General features: G+C 37.8%; 1 protein-coding gene across 2 annotated transcripts in view; it reads left to right on the top strand.

Moving 5' to 3' along the window:
* Nucleotides 1-20,018, top strand: part of DROSHA (drosha ribonuclease III) — a 187,997-nt gene that overhangs the window by 94,687 nt on the left and 73,292 nt on the right. For both annotated transcript variants that reach the window (XM_075212935.1, XM_075212934.1), the window contains 2 exons: nucleotides 16,129-16,267; nucleotides 19,990-20,018. The exon at nucleotides 19,990-20,018 is cut by the window's right edge and continues 32 nt beyond it. In XM_075212935.1, the coding sequence (XP_075069036.1) occupies nucleotides 16,129-16,267; nucleotides 19,990-20,018 (168 nt within the window). The remainder of the gene's footprint in view (nucleotides 1-16,128; nucleotides 16,268-19,989) is intronic.

Below are 20,018 nucleotides of genomic sequence, written 5' to 3'. Positions count from 1 at the left end.
GCAGCAGCAGATCGGTCAGAGTGTCTATGCGTCAGAGTGTCTATGCTGACCCCTGTCTAATGCCAAAAACACCTACAGTGGGCACTTAAGCGTTAGAATTGGATCGTGGAGCAATGGGAGAAGGTGGTCTGATTTGATGAATCACGTTTTCTTTTGCATTATGTGGATGGCCGGATGTCTGTGTATTGTTTACCTGGGATAGAGATGGTTTCAGGATGCACTGGGAAGAAGGCAAGTCGGTAGAGGCAGTGTGCTGCTCTGGGCAATGTTCTACTGGGAAACTTTGGGTCCTGGCATTCACATGCATGTTACTTTGACCACCCCTTCATGTCAGCGGTATTCCCTGATGGCAGTGGACTCGTTCAGTAGGATAATCTGCCCTGCCACACAGCAAAAAGTGTTCAGGAATAGTTTGAGGAACATGACAAGAGTTCAAGTGTTTACTTGGCATCCAAATTCCTCAGATCTTAATGTGATCGACTATCTGTGGAATGTGCTGTAAAAATAAGTCATGGAAGCTCCACCTCGCAACTTACAGGATCTGCTGCTAAGGTCTTGGTGCTAGATACCACAAGACACCTTCAGAAGTCTTGTGGAGTCCATGCCCTGACAGGTCAGAGCTGATTTGGCAGCACAAGTGGACATACACAATATTAGACAGGTGGTTTTAATGTTGTGGCTGACCAGTGTATGTATAGAATGTAAAATATGTTCATAATAGGCACATTTTGTAAACAGTACTGAAGAAACATTTTTACAGCGTTTTATTTAAAAAAAACACCTCTCATAGATGCAGTAAATGAAAGGAAATTATATGAATGGATTAGCAGCATCTGATAAGAAACCGTGCCTTGTACAGGTGGGATGAGAGTTTCACGACGGCTCAGCTGGTTTATTCCGTCCTTGCATTCATTACCATTTACAAAAGATCCCTCACTTTTGATAAGGATTAATCTTTAGAAACCGATGTAGGAGGTTCTAAACTGTCAGACAGACAGGTGTGGAAAATATGTGCAGAACACTCATTTATGTCTGGTATTTTTCATGTAAATAGACAATTCATTTAATCCTGTAGACAGAACATGTTCTCTACAGTAAATGGTTTTTAAAATGCATTCACTATTACTAAATAGTTCTATTTATTTGATATTTTCATGTTTTTATGTAGATTTTGTATGCATCTAATATGATTTTGTACATTTCCTTAAAAGGGTTTTTAAATTCCCATAATTATAACATGTGAGCTGGATATAACCATAATTACAAGTATAAAGGTAGCTTAAATGTGCCTATTTATTTATTTATTTTTTTAACCATAAAACAGCACAAAAGTTTGTCTGCTGAGATCTATCTATTCAATGTGAAAGATAATAGTTCCAGCTCTCACATGCCCCTCCCTTTCTATTCATTACAATCGAACTTGGCAGGTAGACTCTACTACTGTTTTTACTTTGCTACACCTGTATTGCTGCTCTTTTTACAAAAATCCAATACAGTAGACAACGAAAATGAGTAAAGTGTTTGCAGGTTTTTGCTTTTTTGGGAGCATAAATTAAAGACTTATACTTTTAAGTATCTTGTCTCAGAAGACATCAATAGTAGACTGTTTTTCCCTTTTGTTTCTTGATCTAATTTATAACTGCTTTTATTAACTTTTCTATAAATACTTAGGTGAATGGTTGGTTGCTGTATGCAATTGATCAAATACACTGGCATCTTGCTGTTTAAAATATTTTGTTATTTGAAAGATTGCTTGAAAATGTTTAGGCTGTAGTACTTCTCAGTCATTCAATATGTGAGGGATTTTTATGCACTTGTCTGTGCAAGACCATAGTCTACATTAATATCCCATTGCATACTGTACGCCATATTTTCCATGCATGTACCTGGCATTTTCTAAAGAAAAACACCCATGGGTGTTGATCATTATGAGCTTTGTTTGCTTGTATTTTTGTTTGGAATCCTGTTCAAGTAAACAATAGCATCTTGGAGACTTTAATCTGAATTGGACTGACCTCAAAAACAGCAAATTCTGTACTATTATCTAAGCCAAGTAATTTTTCAACCAACAATGTCCAAACATTTCTTCAAATCATTTATAAACTGGATATCATCATCATTTCCTAGGCAAATCTACATGTTCTGGAGTAGTGTAAAAGTATTGTATACAAGAACATTCAAACTTTTGAGCCTTGAACATTTCATTGATGATCTTACGATCACTATTTACAAATCTGTTTGATGTCGGGTCTTGATTTTGCATTTCAATCAAGGTCATACTACTATGTGATACTCATGCACTTTTCTGAAGTGTCAGACTGTGCATGGTGATCACCTTCCTGAGTAACTTTAGATCTTGTTGATTATAAAACTTCAGAGATGGAATGTGGAAGAAATGGAAGCTTAACAACTCTACTTTCCATGATTACTGGCAATGTGAAATATGTTCATTAGGCAAACACACAAGTAGCAATATCCCTACTCTGGCATATACCATCAAACACTTCTGGGCAAATCCTGGAAAAAATTCTGTAAGGCCATTAATAATTTGAGACCTCTTCCTATCAGTAACCCTACAGTAGTTCAGTAAGAATAGCAGTGCTGTCCAACAACACTGCTATTTCCAGTACATTCAATGAATACTTTGAAGTGTGCTAGTTCCTTATTGGCGAGGCATAACTGTAGCTAGAATTCTGATGCCATATTTGAGCAAATTCATACAGCTTTCCCCCCTTCCCCATCAAAATTTAATCTTAAATTTACATTTACTCTAGTATGAAAAGAGGAGGTTGATTGTGAGCTTATATTGCTCACACTGACTGCAGTTGTTCAGGTCCACATTAGTCATTTAATGTTTCTGTACCTTTGTACTCTGGTAACTGCTTAACCCAGTGGTTCCCAAACTTTTTCAGTCCGAGGCACACTAAGGGACTCAAGGCACCCCTAATTAAAAACAATTGCTGTGCAGTCCAGTTTTTAAGTAGTTGGGTCAAAATAACGTAATAAATATTTAAGTCAGGACAGAAATACTTATTAAGTTTGCAAAATGAATGCACACAAATCTAAGGATGTGCACTTTCTCACTTTTGTCCCTCCATCATCGCACTGTGCCCCTTCACTGTTCACTTTTGTTTCTTCATATTAATACTGTGCCTCTTCATCAGTTTCTTTTGTTTTACACTGCCGTTTTCATGCTCCATTCATTTTATTACCTTTTACTTGCTCTTCTTTCTTCTGTCTCTTCCTATTTTCTCTTCGGTCTTCTTTTCTTCTGGCTCCTCACTGTGCCACTCTTCACTGAAGATGATGGGCGTGATGATGTCACGCCCGACAGTCACTGCAAATGGAGCAGGGAGGAGGGTGCCGGGCTCCATGTAAGTATTTTTTTTCTCCAGTGGACAAGTGGTGGATGGCAGGCAGAGGGGAGCACTTGGCGCCTCTCTGCCTTGCTTACCCTGCTCACCACCGGCCCTGGTTGCGGCACTCCTGTGAAATCGCCACAGTGCACAATTTGGTAACTGCCAGCTTAAGCTATTGCGTCCTTACTAAGCTTTGTTTTGTCACCTGATCAAATTGGCAACGCATGGATCATTCTGATCCAGGAACGTTGTGACAGAAGCATTATTTTACATTATAGACCTATATCTCTATTGCCTACTAGCTGAAATACCTGGAGTTTCCCGAGTTTAAATCTTCAAGTTATTAAATTATCAGTGACTTGGATGTAACTGTCAGCCTTTTATAATTAATTTTCAGCACATCCATAAGGTGGCTGTCCAGTGTCTGTTTTTGGACACTGGGTGATTGCCCATTGTCCAAATCCATCCAACGGAAGGCCCAGAACAAGCTCCCCAGGTCAAAGTTCTGCCAAGCGTATACCAGTGGGAGGTCCAACTGAAACCGCATCCCCCTTGTAATAGGTCTTCTGGGATCTGATGTTATCAGTCTGTGAAGTTTTCATCCAAATCCATCCAGTGGAAGGCTCTGCACTTGCTCCCCGGGTCAAAGTTCTGCCCAGCATACATCAATGGGAGGTTTGACTGGTAGCCTAAACCCCCTAAAACCTGGCCAGGATTTAACTGGACCACCTCACATTGGTTTTATCCAAATCAGTGAAGGGGTGTTCGAATGCATAACCAGACAGACAGACAAACAGACCAATGATTTTTACATATAAGATAATACACATATATGGACAGATATATAGAGCAGATTAAATGAATGTACTAAGGCAAAAATAACAAAGGACAGAAGTTGAGCTGTTGATCCCCCTACTTTAGATGCAATTTCTGTAACTATTTCACCAACAATTGAAAGTCCTCATTAGCATGACACACCAACACAATTTATCTTCAGATTTGTGATCTTCATCTCTTATAACCAACCATCTGTTGAAAAGATTGTGACACTGCAAACGCTGTGCAATTATCTGCCTACGCTGCTGATCGTGAGTGTGTACACACTTCCACAATTGCCCATCGTCGTTGATCCTTAGGAAGATGCTTAATATTTGTGTGTGATGTTCCCATTGCTCAGTCTAAATCACAGGAAGAATTGAATCTCCACAGCATAATAGAGGATCTTTTCACTCCGCCTTTATCCATCCTTTTAGTCTTTTGCTGATGCATGACCCATAATGCATACGACATATATAAAACACAGAATAAAGATACATTTTTGGGTGAATGTGGAGACCTTGGGCCTGGAGGTATAGGCAGCAATCAGAGCTATCTCTGTATCGTTATCCACTTGTAAGTGCATTAGAGAGAATACTGTTTAAATATATTTGTGATGGTATCTGGTCCCCTTGAAGATGCACAGCATTTTTCCGGTCTCTATTGGAGGTATTATGGGTAAAGAGGGTACTTTGCACTACATCTTATAGGTGTGTCCAAGATTCTGTTGTGAGGGTAGGTCTTCCACCTTTATATTTAGAATTCCACAATTGGGCATGCTGCAGTCATGTTCCTTGCTCCTACTGTAGCTACTAAAGGTTAATATGACACATTCTGCACATTGTTGGATGCCAAATAACCTCATGTTGGAAAAGACCCGAACTTCCTGCCCTCCTTTAGCTGCCAACTTAGAGAGAGCTTAGTTCATTTATAGAATGGAGCATATATAACTTATTCTATGTAACTCTTCAGTTGAACGCTCAACCATCTGCACCCCTTGGCTGGAAAGTCACGGAACTTCCCACCCACTTAATTATGGTCTGTAAGCCTTCAGGGCTTCAGTCTAGGTCACTTGAGGACCCCCCTAGTACTCCTCCTTAATATGTCCTCGCTCTTCTCTTAGCAGAATTAGCATATTTTTAGAATGTTTTCTGACATAATAGTTTGTTCTAAACTTTAATATGTGACTCCTCTTACAAAGGATATGCATCTTACTATTGTATTATAATAATTTTTAATTGTGTTTGTACTCCTCCGACTTACCTCAATTTTTTGTTTTATGTACCCTCTCTTCCAAAATATCTGCTGAACATTCAATAAAAAGTTGTTACAAACAAGTAAACCTTCTTATATTGATAAACTTTTTGCTTGTTACAAAGTTGCTTATAAGCATTTGTTTCTCAAAGAAGATTGCAAGAACCCAGAAGAAAATTAGCTACAATAACTTTAGTTAACTGCAGTTCAGATTGATGTTCCAATCGCTGATTAATATAGACCTCTTCCCTCTCCCAATGTATATATCTTTGAAGTAGTTATTATATAATATATTCAAAGAAATTATATTATGTCAGGTTAATTATTAATTTCTGTGCAAAAAAAAAAATATAATCTGAAGCAAATTTTAATTGTTAAAATACATTTAAACCTAATTAACAAAGAGAGGAGGTTGTGAAGATTACATAAAGGTGGCCATGAGACATGTGGTCGATGGAGAATTTTATTAACCCTTATCTTATAATCCCACTAAGAAAGTGTACCAGGAGCTTCCTGGACTGTGCCCTGTCCGAGGGAGTAACATCCAGTAAAGTGTCAATTTTTCCTTTTCCTTACGTAACACATTCTGCCGATTCTACTCACGCAGTGAAATCGCAATTCAGATTCTGTAGACCTTACTGTTTTAATCTCTAGTGAGAGAATATAAATGGAATGGGGTGGTCTAACTCAACTATTTATATAGATATTTTACAGTTACCGAAAGACAATCGTATCTAAAACACACAGAAATTTTCTAAATGTCCCAACAAACTTTAATGTCAATGAGAAACGATAAACTAGAAAAAAAAAATATACTAAAAAGAAGAAACACGATTGTTAGACACAACTTCAGATTTATGTTGCAATGTCTGTCTAGGAACAAACATCAAAAGCCATCTCAAACATGTGTATATAACTTGTGATGTTCTAATGGTTATGGAATAAACAAGTATCGTGATTACATAGCTCATATTACATTGATGGTTGCATAAATAATAAATTGTATAATTTTAATAGTATATCTTGCCAAACATTCTTCATAATCAATGATTTCTAAAGGGTGTAATTTCTTACATGATTACTATTGTTAGATGTATCAGAGAAAAAAAACAAACAAAAAAATAACGATAACAATTTCATAATAAACTAAAATAGTTCTGATATACAATTTACATCTAGCACCTCATTCAAACCTTCAGCATGTGTGGTGTTCAATGTATGCATCCAGTATAGTTCCTGTTTACATAATCACCATCTATTTATTTATATAACGCCACTAATTCCGCAGCGCTGTACAGAGAACTCATTCATATCAGTCCCTGCCCCACTGGAGCTTACAATCTAAAGCCCCTAACATACACACTGAGAGAGACTAAGGGCAATTTAGTAGCAACCAATTAACCTACCAGCAGGTTTTTGGAGTGTGGGAGGAAACCAGAGGAAACCCATGCAAGCACGGGGAGTACATACAAACTCCACATAGTTAAGGCCATGGTCTGGAATCAAACTCATGACCCCAGTGCTGTGAGGCAGAAGTGCTAACCACTAAGCCACCATGCTGCCCACAATCTATTAAACCTATTGCCACCTCTATCAGTTTTTGAAATAAACCTACAACACTTTAACACTTTTGATCACTGTTATGACCAGTGGTAGTCATTACAGTGACAAAGGGCGACACTATTATTCGTGCTGTTAAGGTGGTAATTGAAGGCGGCAAAGGCATTGTAAAGCACATTGTATAGTCGGCGCCTTCTTATATTACCACCTTAACAGCACGAATAATAGTGTTGCCCTTCAAAGTGACGTCATTGTAGCCCGCCAAGATCTTTATTGGTCGGAACTCTTAAATTTGTTTTTGAAGTAGTCAAAAAGAGTAGTCAGTCAGTCAGGAATGACGGCTTTGGTGTCATCATGTCAGGGTATGTCTTGTTGGTGTTTAGACCGTCGCAATAAGGTACCCAGCCCGTTATGACAAGCAGCATAGTGTCTAGATTCACTCCCTGTATGTAGCTTGTTAAGAATTTCACTGATATTGTTTTGATATGTATATTTTATTGTAGTTAATACTTGGGCTGATTAAACTTTTTTTTTTTTGTCGTATTTGGTCTGGGAATAATTGTGTTTTTTGAACTATAGCGCTTTTATCTGTTTGTGTTTTTGGTATGCAAGGAAGGATCACAATCCTTTTTTTTGCTATGGTAGCTGTAGTAGCTCGGAATTCAAATATCTATCGCCATTTATTAGAACTTTTCTGGAAAAGAAGTTATAAATTGTTTTTTGATGACTTAATTCATATGATCCTCCATGTAGATAAGATCGTATTAAAAATTAGTCAGTTTTATTTAAGTAGTTTCCTCTTTTCATATTAACCAAAAGAAAATGCTACCATCTCTCTGTCCACAAGCACAGTTACGTACCCTGGATTTACTTATCTTTCTAAAACAAACTGATTCAGGAAAACTGATTAACTTTTCATTCTTGTGGAGACTCCCGCAAAGTATGTGCTCCATCCAAATCTACTTTGGCAATATGGATTAGAGATAATATTGCTCAGGGCTACAAAGAGAATGAACATGAAGTATCTGAAATTTTAAAGGCTCAGGCCTCAGCAAAAATTATCTGCAAAGCAGCTGGAATGTTCATCTCTGCATACCTTCACCAGACATCTTGCAGATGTCTCATCCGCTGCTGACAAGCCGTTTGGGAGGAAAATCCTCTAAGAAGTTGTTGGAGCTGTTTATTATGCTGCATTAATATACCACATTGTAAGGGTATCATGGAGTACGGAGAGGAAATAATAGACTTATACTTACCCATAATTTCTTTTCCTCTAAGCGCTCTGGCCGCCCAATATCCCACCCTTGTGCTATGTTTATGTTTTCATAGGACTGCTTGGGAAGACTCTCAAGGACACCAGAGTGAATATATTAGTTTATAATTTTAGAGTTAAAAAAAATACATTTTAATGGGAAGTTATACAAAAAATTAATTCTTAAAATAATATATTTAAGAAGAAAAAACAAGCTATTAACCAAAAATTCTAATTTCTACTATCTGACTTTTCCAGATAAGAATTCCAAAGAAGATATATTTAAGAGAATTTACTGGGGGCACATGGTAGCCTACTATCTGTTCTATCAATCAGTAATTTGGTTCCAGAAAGTGGAGATGAGGGGACATTCCCATCATATATGATAAAAGAAACCTATGCTCCCGCATTGACTCCAGCATAAGTCAGAGGTTGTGAGAAATATTTTGTGGAGTTTTGTGCATATACTTAATTTGGTTGTGAAAATCAGTTGGCGCCACGTTACAAATTTCTTACACTAGATGCCCAAGCTTTGTGTACTCACATTCCCCATCATGTTGTGGTAATTGCAGTATGCACCTTTATACTTCATGATGGGAGGATCTCAGTGAGGCTTTATGATTTTCTTGATTCTATTTAATTTATTCTCACAAATAATCATTTTTTTAAGAAGAATTATATGTGATGGGGCAAACCTAGTGCTTTATGGCAGTTATATTGACAATTTATTGTTTTGGAAGGTCACGATTTGCCACTAGATTTCATTAAGTGCCTCAATTTGAATGATTATAATATAAAATTCACACTTTACTTTGTTCACAGTACAATTAGTTTCCTGGATATTACTGTCTCTGTTAAGGAAGAGTGAATTATTTCTTTAAACTATGACTTTCCTTCTGACTATAACATTACATTATAGAAGTGGGCGTCATAAAACTTGGGTTGATAACATTCTAAAAAAAATAGCAAATGATGGCACTGTGCCCTACATACTGATTTCCAAAGACAGGCTGCAAATATGTTGGATAATTTCATACAAAGGGGTTATCCCAGTAGTCTCTTGCAAGAATTGTTTACTCATTCTGCTAATTTAGAACTTTAGGCCAAAAACAGTATAAATGAAAAGAGGAGTTTATTCCTTATGTAATTTCATTCCATTTGTTTCAAAATGCCACACGAAATTGAAACAAATTAAGAACATTCTATGTAAATATATCAATACTTTGAAATGAGACCCTATATTAGGGACCCATTATCATTTAGAACAAAAATCAGAATTGAAAGAACAGCTTAGCCCCTCCAGTATAAATAAACCTTTAGTTAAGAAAGATACTTGGATAGATTTTTTAACAGATCTTTACAGCTGTAACAGGCCCGTATGTATGACTTGTAAGTTTGTTGCCAAACTGTCACTAAAGTTAATTTTGCTATGCAGGGATTTATTAAATGTGAGTCCACTTACCTGATATATGTTCTCCAATGCTTCTGTAATTTGCAATATGTTGGTAGGATCACCAAGTCAAGAAGGCACGCTTTTGTGAGCACAGAATTAACTGGTACCATCTGCATATCCAAAGCATAGCAAGACTTTTTTTTTTATAGGGAATCCATGTTATGCCAAGTACTAGGACTACAGTCATGGCCAAAAGTTTTGAGAATGACTGAAATATTGGTTTTCACAAACTTTGTTGCTTCAGTGTTTTTAGACCTTTTTGTCAGATGTTGCTATGGTATACTGAAGTTAAACTGCAAGCATTTCATAAGTGTCAAAGGCTTTTATTGACAGTTACATTAAGTTTATGCAAAGAGTAAATATTTGCAGTGTTGACCCTTCTATTTGAAGACCTCTGCAATTCGCCCTGCTGTCAATCAACTTTTGGGCCACATACTGACTGATAGCCACCCATTTTTGCCTAATCAAAGCTTGGAGCTTGTTAGAATTTGTGAGTTTTTTGTTAGTCCACCCGACTCTTGAGGATTGACAACAAGTTCTCAATGGGATTAAGGTCTGGGGAGATTTCTGGCCATGGACCCAAAATTTCCATGTTTTGATCCCCTAGTCACTTAGATCTCACTTTTGCCTTTTGGCAAGGTGCTGTAAAAGGCTTTGTTCCTCACCAAACTGTTCTTGGATGGTTGGAAGAAGTTGCTCTTAGAGGATGTTTTTGTACAATTCTTTATTCATGGCTGTGTTCTTAGGCAAAATTGTGAGTGATCCCACTCCCACCAGTGCAGAGCTTGCTCAGGAATGGCAGCAGGCAGGTGTGAGTACATCTGCACGCACAGTGAGGCAAAGACTTTTGGAGAATGGCCTGGTGTTAAGAAGGCCAGCAAAGAAGCCACCTCTCTCTAGGAAAAACATCAGGTACAGACTGATATTCTGCAAAAGGTACAAGGATTGGACTGCTGACAACTGAGGTAAAGTCATTTTCTCTGATGAATCCCGTTTCAGATTGTTTGGGGCATCTAGAAAAACGCTTGTCCGGAGAAGGAAAGTTGAGCGCTACCATCAGTCCTGTGTCATACCAACATTAAAGCATTCTGAGACCATTCATGTGTGAGATTACTTCTCAGCCAAGGGAGTCGGCTTACTCACAATTTTGCCTAAGAACACAGCCATGAATAAAGAATGGTACCAAAACATCCTCCAAGAGCAACTTCTCCCAACCATCCAAGAACAGTTTGATGATGAACAATGCCTTTTCCAGCATGATAAAGTGCCTTGCTATAAGGCAAAAGTGATAACTAAGTGGCTCGGGGATCAAAACATCAAAATTTTGGGTCCATGGCCAGGAAACTCCCCAGACCTTAATCCCATTGAGAACTTGTGGTCAACCCTCAAGAGACGGGTGGACAAACAAAAAAACCCACAAATTCTGACAAGTTCCAAACATTAATTAGGCGGCCATCAGTCAGTGTGTGGCCCAGAAGTTGATTGACAGCATGCCAGGGCGAATTGCAGAGGTCTTCAAAAAGAAGGGACAACACTGCAAATATTGACTCTTTGCTTAAACTTAATGTAATTGTCAATAAAAGCCTTTGACACTTATGGAATGCTTGTAATTTTAATTCAGTATACCATAGCAACATCTGATAAAAAAAGGTCTAAAAATACTGAAGCAGCAAACTTTGTGAAAATCAATATTTGTGTCATTCTCAAACTTTTTGGCCGTGACTTTACAACCTAGAAAAAACACTACAAGAGGTGTTGATGAGTTTAAAGATTTTGCTTTAGTGAGGACTTATGGGTACTTAGATTGCAATCTTTGCATCCAGGGGACCTCAATGATAACCTGGAATTCAATAATTATTTAATTTTTTCCTGTAGAAGTGTTTTTTCTTTCCTTAAAAAAATCACTTGGGTAGTTTCCGGATGCTTTGTGTCAGTATGAAAGCCACGTTTTATGTAGTTCTGAATGTTTTGGATCTGTATGTATACCACATCTTGAATTCTTTCAACCTATGTAAATAGGTAGATTCCATTAACTTGACTGACCATGCAGTGACTTATTATTGGTATAATAATAAGATAAATTGGGGATTCTCTCTTAAGACGTGCTGTGATAGTGATATATGAAATAATATATCCTAGCTTTATAATGTATTTATTTTCATTATTGAAATTGTTATATAGTACTTTTCACATTTTATATTTCTATAAAACAACAAAATACATCATTTGATGTAACTAAATATGGAAGAAAAACTCCAAAAGCTCAGTATGAGCAATGAGTCTTACACTGAGTAGTGTAGTATATTAGAAATTCTTAATTGGAGACTGTGTACTTTGTAAAATTGCGATGAAAATGCTTATCTGAAGTAGATTTTATTAAAAAATTAGTATCGTCATTGGTATTCTTCTGTTATACCAATATGATCTAAAGAAGAATGATGCAACACAAATCAATAGTGCAGTATGTAAAGTCTAAATTTCAGAAATTATGAAGAATGACATACATTCAATAATCTCAAGGGAATACTCAACTATAAGATCTTAACAGTGTGTGCCCTCGGTGTGAACCCTTATTTCCAGTGTATCGCGAATGGAGATAAACTCATAACTGTTTTTTTAAGCACAGGCTTTTTTATAATTTTATGTTATACCGCTTTCATACTGCCACCCCGGCAATATTCCGGGTTTTTCAAGCCGGGGTTTTTGCCGGGGCTCGGAGCGTCCCAGCTCAGAAACACCATTCATACTGCACCTTGGACCCGGGAATTTCCCGGGTTGACCCCATTCATACTGCAGAAGTCTGTGCCGTGGCAATTTGTGGGAGTCATCACCAGAGCAGTTTTCATTGGCTGAAAACATATTTTTTTTTGTAATAGTCTGCTTTTCTGCTGTTTTGTCCATAAAGATGTGTGAGTGTATCTTATAAGATATTTTCATTTTTATTGTTCCATTGTATCATTTGTAAACAATCAGACATTTCTTCAGTGTTTCCACCAATTCCGTTCTGTACTGCTCACCGCTCCGTACTTTACTTTAGTCACCTATGTAAAGTATGTGCAACCTTTCTCTTTCGTTTGTTTCTTATAGTGTGGATGATAGAAGTAGTTGTTTCAGTCCATACTGTTGTTTTCCTCTCGAGTTTTTTTTCCTGGTTTTATGTATGCAGTTAATGTAAATATTGTGAGCATTACAGGTCATTGCAGGGTTGACACTGTGACATCATCCTCCAGAGACAGGCAGACAGCCAATCAGCTTGTTTTCTGTGCAACCCAGGTTGAAAAACCCGGGTTGCACCATTCATAGTGCAGGCAACCCGGGTCCGACCCGGGAATTACCCGTCGACCCGGGTTTTTAGACCCGGGATTTTTGACTTGTACCATTCATACTGCACCAAGACCCGGGTCGTTTGAGCTTACCCCGGCAAAAACCCGGGATTTTAGTGCAGTGTGAATGGGGTATAATACATGTCTTGTTGTTTATAACAGAAGTGGCCCTGGTGCCGTTTTTATGTTTCTTTGTGTTCCAACCCCTAGGAGAACAGTAGAGGATCATGTAAACATGAGAGAGAGATTAAACAAGTCCCAAGTATTGTGCTCCTGCTATCAAATTTCATTAATTACGTCAAAAAATAGATGGATATTTGTGCTACTCTTGTTGTAAGGTCTTTACCAGCAGAAGACCCATAGAATGTTGAAAACAGAAAGCAAAAGAGCACACCTAGTGTAATATGTTAGAAATGTTTAAATGGAGACTGATAAAATACTATGTAAATTGTAAAATTAGAATGAAGATTTTTATCTGTAGTAACTTCTTCATTGTAATTCTTACCTGTAAAAGTCTGATGATAGAAATTTGACCTAGTGTGTGTTCTTTTTTCTTCTATCCTTTTTCCTTTCCTTTCCTTTACTTTCCTTTTTTTTTCTTTCTCAAATGTATTATTTGAAGAATGAACTTTTATTTTTCTTTTCATTTTATTCTTTGCACTGACGCTCATAATGATAAAAATTCATATAATTAATCATGTTCTTTTGGGATATATAAAATACATTGGGAGTGTGAAGTGGTCTCTCTGTATTAGTCAGTGATTGGAATATCATCCTGACCTGCATTTAACTACAGTTATTGCACCTAATTCCCTTCTGAGTTATTGCAATCTCCTTGGAGAAACACACTCTGAGAGCAGGTATAAGCTAATCTAACAGTCAAACTGTCTATCAGTATAAGAGCTAGTTTCCTTTTTGTTTTGTTTTTTAAAAAAAACCTCAACTTTTTATTGAACTTTCAAAAGATATTTGGGAGGAGAGAGGAACAGAAACAAAAAAGGAACGGAGAATAATTGGAGGGGTTTAAGCTAAATTGTAACAGTGTATCCGTTTACGAGACAGTTTGCTTTGCTTTTCATCAATTCAAAGAGTTGTTTTTTTTCTGTGTTTTATATATTTGTCATTTTCATTTTGGTGGTCTGTTTTTGTGACTTGATAATTAAGTTTTTTGTTTATTATTTTATGTGTTAACAAATATTAGCATGTTGCAACAAATCTTTAATAAATGTGGGGCAGTGTATATGGCTAGTCTAGTTAATGACACTTTCTGCGCACATATTCTGCGCACATATTCATTCAGCTTTTTATCAAGTCTGTGAATGCAGACGAAACACGTCCACAGGAGACGGAATAGAAAGGATATGGGCAGAACAAAAAGATCCTGTACCAATGTGTGTTCTTTCCTCTTACTGTGATTTGTATTGAGCATGGGAACATCACATACAAATATTAATCATATTTGGTGGCCAACATACAATTACTTGATTGCTGATTCTCCAGTATAGAAGCACTTTATTTGAACTAATATTCCTACTGGGACTGCATCTTCTGTCATTAAGGTATAAACTGTGAGTTACTGATTGCAGGCAAAAGATTACTTCTCTATGGAACTTACAATATACTACTTATTTATTAACAGTTCCATATAATGCAGTGCTCTATAGAGAGTATTTAATAGTTCTCATTAGTCCCTGCCGCAATGGATCTTACAATCTATAATCCCTACCACACAGTGACACAGACACTAGAGTTAATTTTGTCAGAAGCCAATTAACCTATTGGTATTTCATTGGACGGTATAGGACAGGGATCAGGGAACTTTTTTTACCTTTTTACCCCCAAATATATTTAGATACGCCAACATTACCCCCTTTATTTGAAAGGAAGGAAATCATATATTATTGCAATTCAAAATTTTATTGAATCTATTCAAAATTTCTTTGAAAGCTTCAACTTCAAAACTTCAGGTTTTGGATAAATGATTTTGCTTAATTTTTTATACGAGAGCATCAATATTGGGGCATTTTGATGTCAGAGCAATTTGAATACAGTCTTCAGCGTCCAATCGATTTCTCTGCTTTGTTTTTATGTGCGTTGAGAGTGGAAAATCCTTGTTCGCAAAGGTAGGCTGTTGCAAAAGACAGCACGTTTTTGACTGCCTCCTCATGTGAAATTTTGAATGCCTTGGCAGCTGTTGACATCCAAAAATATGACAGATCTGCTTTGTTTTCAAATGCAATACGTGCTTCATTATTGCATCGAAGCTCAAGAAGTACCTCTGCCAACCCTTGAGACTCTTCTGGTACAACAGCAATTTCACATTTAAAGGGGTCTACAATCCAACTGACAGCATGTGAATTGGCAGCATTGCCCCCAAGAATTTCATTTTTACCCCATTTGGGGTAATTTACCCCTGTTCCCTGACCACTGGTATAGGAAGTCGTTACTTGCAAGATTTCCTTATTATGTATTACTTACACACAATGGAATTTTTGTTCTTTATTTGTTTTCTCCATCAGTACATTCCTTTAAGCCACTCTATATATTTGCCCCTATATGTGTGTATCCTTTTACATATGTTATAATTTTGTTTAAATTGTCTATTGTATGTGATATATCTTTATAGTTTAGATGCCCAATTAGATTAAAATATAGAATTTTATTGAACTTTAATGCCAATTCGTTGTATTTGTAAATTCTGTCATAAGATCTTATTTTAATCCATCTTGTTAAAATTTAAATTGATACATATTTATTTCCATGAGACATCTTGGGTTCATAGTCCAGCACAGTTATTTCTTTTGTGTGGATATGGTTTGTATAAATAGGGGATAAATTAACACGTATCCCTCTTAATTAGCATAATATTTGTCTGTAGTGTTTACTCTGTTATTGATAGTGTGATTTTATTTAGTGCCTGAATTACATTTGTGAGTGCCTTTAACACTGAATTTTCAAATTGATGTAATTTTTGGGGAGATTTAATTCTAATTATAAAATGAAGTGAAAATTGATTTAATACAATTAGAACTAGTTGGATTCCCTATCCTAGAAACAGTGTGTGCTCAACACATGTCATGTATTGAAAATAAATAAATGTTTGTTTTACAGCTAGCGATGACACATCCAAGTCACCATTTAAATTTTGGGATGAACCCTGACCATGCTCGCAACTCTCTTTCCAATTGTGGAATTAGACAGCCAAAATATGGAGATCGAAAAGTTCATTACATGCACATGCGGAAGAAAGGTATGTACAATAATTGTCTAGAGATTGGGTCTCTTTGTTGGATTTTGGTCAGCTACAATGGTGACCTAATTGAACATTCGTGCTATGTATGTTATGTTGGTCATATGTGATCAAAATAACCCAAATGGCCTGGCATAATCTGAATTTGCATGACTAACTAGGAGGGATATGAGAGCACACCTCTAAATAAGACAAACACTACATACATTTCAGGGATGCCGTTGATGTCTTCTCATCTTTAATTGGCACATATCGCTCATTTTCGCACAGATTGAAGGCAACAGTTTTTCAAGCTAAGCTAATATTCATGCAGATTCTTATTTACCAGGACCCAGGGCCTCATTAATGTTGGTTTTTGACTCATGAGCTTATTAGCAGTGACGTGCATCAGTATTTTTACTGGTTGCTACTGAATTTACCAAGCAACAATTGTTATTGTGCATGGACAAGGAAGACCTTTTATCTTCACGTTCATAACAACCTAAACATGGTTTCTCAGGTCTGTATATTCCATTATCATGAATATATCATTTTAATCTTTCATATTATATATGACATATAGTAAAATCTATCAAATTGAATGGATATACAAAACAAGGTTGGTACTTAACTGAAGTGGCTTTAAAAATGATTTTTGCAGAGATCTGGAGCAAAATCAGTGTTGCATATAAGCATACTTCCTGCATTATTTTAGACATAATCACCAAGACTGTATGTTACTGATTGGACTAGGAATGCGCACCTAGGCAGGCATTTTCTCAGACTCTTCTTTCAATGAGTGTAGAACGTACCTTGATTTGGTCCACCATAACCAGATTGCATTATATGTTTCTCTTTCGTGTCATTGGGGGACACTACTACAATGGGGTATAGTAGGTGGAATTGGAGCAAGGGCACTTTAAATCTCAAACTGTTGAATTGAGAGCCCCTCCCCTACTAAGTCCCTTCCACATGGAGCCATCCTCCATTCTTTGTAAGTGCCCTTTGGTTTAGGGTGTTTTTTAAGAGCTATTGCCTTGTGGTTTAATTTTTCTTTTCTTTTTATTCATTTTTTTATTTTTTTTATTACTGTCCCGCCATGGGACCGGGCTATCCCCAGTAGGACCCCCAACCCTGATCGCTCCCTTCATTTTTGGGGGGAGATGGAAACTTTAAAAAAAACAGAATACTCGCGTGACCGCGACGTTCCCCGACTCCTCTCTGCTCTGTTCACACCGAATGTTGGGCGTGTCATCATCACGCCCGACATTCAGTGAGGAGCGCTGCAGAGAGGAGTCAGGAACAAGACAGAAGAGAAGAAATAAGCCAATAGAAAAGGTAAGTGAAGGAACGGACGCAAAGGGGGAGCACGGCAGAGAGTGAAGGGGGAGCACGGCAGAGAGTGAAGGGGGAGCACGGCAGCGAGTGAAGGGGGAGCACGGCAGAGAGTGAAGGGGGAACGGCAGAGAGTGAGGGGGAAGCATGGCAGAGAGTGAAGAGGGGGCAAAGACAGCATGGCAGTGTGTAAAGGGGGGCAAAGACAGCATGGCAGTGTGTGAAGGGGAGCCAAAGTAGCATGGCACAGTGTGATGAAGGGTAGTCAGGAGAAGGGGGAGCAAAAGCAGCATTGAACAGGGTGATGAAGGGGGACCAGGAGAAGGGGGAGCAAAAGCAGCATTGCACAGGGTGATGAAGGGGGGCCAGGTGAAAGGGGGGCAAAAGCAGCAGGAAGGGCACAGTATGATCATAAGGAGGCACAGCATAGTGATTGAGGGGCACAGTAATGTGTGTGTGATGGTACAGCGGATTTGTGGTAATGTGTCTGTGGTAGGTGGTGGCTAAAAATTTGGTGCTATTTTGTTTGTAGGGAGAAGATGGGGCAATTTAACTTTATAGTGGGGACTATTCATTTAAGATGGGGTGGTTTGGGGGCTATTTAATGTGGGGCTGAGTTTGAGGAGCATGAGGTCTATTAAATGTGAATATGAATTATTTAATGGCAGTGACGGTTGCGGGGAAATAGGTATATTATACGGAAATGCAAATTATTTATTGCAGAGGCTGTCTGGAGGGAGGGAAATAGGTTTATTAAATGGGAATGCTATTACTTTAATGTTGGGGCTGGAGGAAGGTGTAAGTATTAATTGTGGATCCTATTGATTTAACGCCTGGGCTGGTTGGAATTTTATAAATGTACACATTATTTTTTCCAAATGTGGTTAGCCAAGCCTGGTCTAGTGGGTCAATCCCGATTTTTGGTGACTTCTGCCCAATCTAAGGGGCAGGTCAAGACTGTCTACTCTTTATATACACACTGCATTCTTTGTATACTACACTATGGTGCTAGCTGTCCTTCGTGGGCTGACCACTCCCCCTCTAGTGTCTGGTCTCGCCTTTATGATGGCTGGCCACACTCCCTCTGGTGGGCCATTCATGCCCCAGTCAGACACTGCTGCTGGCTTCCCCTACTCTGGGTCCCTGAGTCGAGGTGAGTAGCCTGTAGGCTTCCGCTCACCTCAAGTATTCTGGCAGCCATTTCCCTCCTGCAGCACAGAGTCAATGTATTACAGGTGTGCTAGGGGCAGGTGTCGTGGAAGGTAAACTGTTCATGTCCCCCTTGGTAATGAGCAGTTTTTCTGAAGAGAATGTCTTGACCAGGGGATGGCGGCCACATCAGATCTCCATTGGCTCAGAGAGGGCAGCTGTGACTGTTCTGCGACAGAGCAGTAAGGGGAGAACATATTTTCGGTGACTGCCAATGGTGAGTTGGAAGGGGTGTGTTTTCTCCTTCTCTTTGGTGGTTTTCCTTAGTGGATGCACCATTCCTGTGCATTCTGTCTGGAAAGATATGCCACTGCTTTGACTAGGGTAATTGGCATACAAGAGACAGGGATCAGATCATTGCTGGATAAAGTATGATATTTCATGGATTGGCAAGAAAAATGTCTCACCAATGACAATCGAATTGTCCAAACGTCAGCTAATCTCATCTCTTTTATTAGTCTGACAAACATGGAAGACCCTAAAGTACTAGTAGGTGTTGATGATTCCTTCCCTCGACCTAACGCAACAGTCATCTCATTATTAACATCTATCATGCATATCTGGGGTATTTGGCGATAGTGCTACTGTTCCTAAGGATTTAATTGTTGAAAGGGGAGGTATATTAATCTCCATCAGTATAAAATATATAAATACATATCTTCTGGCAGGAACTTTTCTTTTGAATTTCAAGGGAATGTTTAACATACATTTATGCCTTCTATATATTTTTAGCCCTGATATTTTTATCTCATGATTTTATTTTATTTTTTCCTTCCGTTTCCACTCCACATAACTGCAATACTATAAAAAAAGGGAATTCACTGCATTGATTCTGTAATTGTTTGTTGAAAATCTAGCCTTGCAGTAATTATGGGTTTTGTAGCCCTTGCCCAAATTAATCTGTTGCCAAGTAATTTATACCCTTTAAAGAGCATTGTATAAAATGATGGGATTCAACAGATCTAATTGCTCTTCGTGTTAACTGTAGTAAAAGAGCAGAGTTGAAACATAAATTTCAGGCCATCTAGTTTTTACAAGCATATGATGAGAAAATGCTTTTATATTTTTATGAGTGCCGGCTCCTGAACACTATCGATTTAAGTCTTTCTCAATGTGTTTCTCTGAACTTTCTACTCACTGCTTTATAACTGGTTGATCTGCCATTTGTAACAGCTTTTTTTTATTTTGCATGGCTACAGGAATAAATACGCTGATAAACATTATGTCT

Source organism: Mixophyes fleayi, chromosome 5 (assembly GCF_038048845.1).
Source record: "Mixophyes fleayi isolate aMixFle1 chromosome 5, aMixFle1.hap1, whole genome shotgun sequence".
NCBI classification, from domain to species: domain Eukaryota; kingdom Metazoa; phylum Chordata; class Amphibia; order Anura; family Limnodynastidae; genus Mixophyes; species Mixophyes fleayi.
This window is presented reverse-complemented; position numbering and strand designations above follow the sequence as displayed.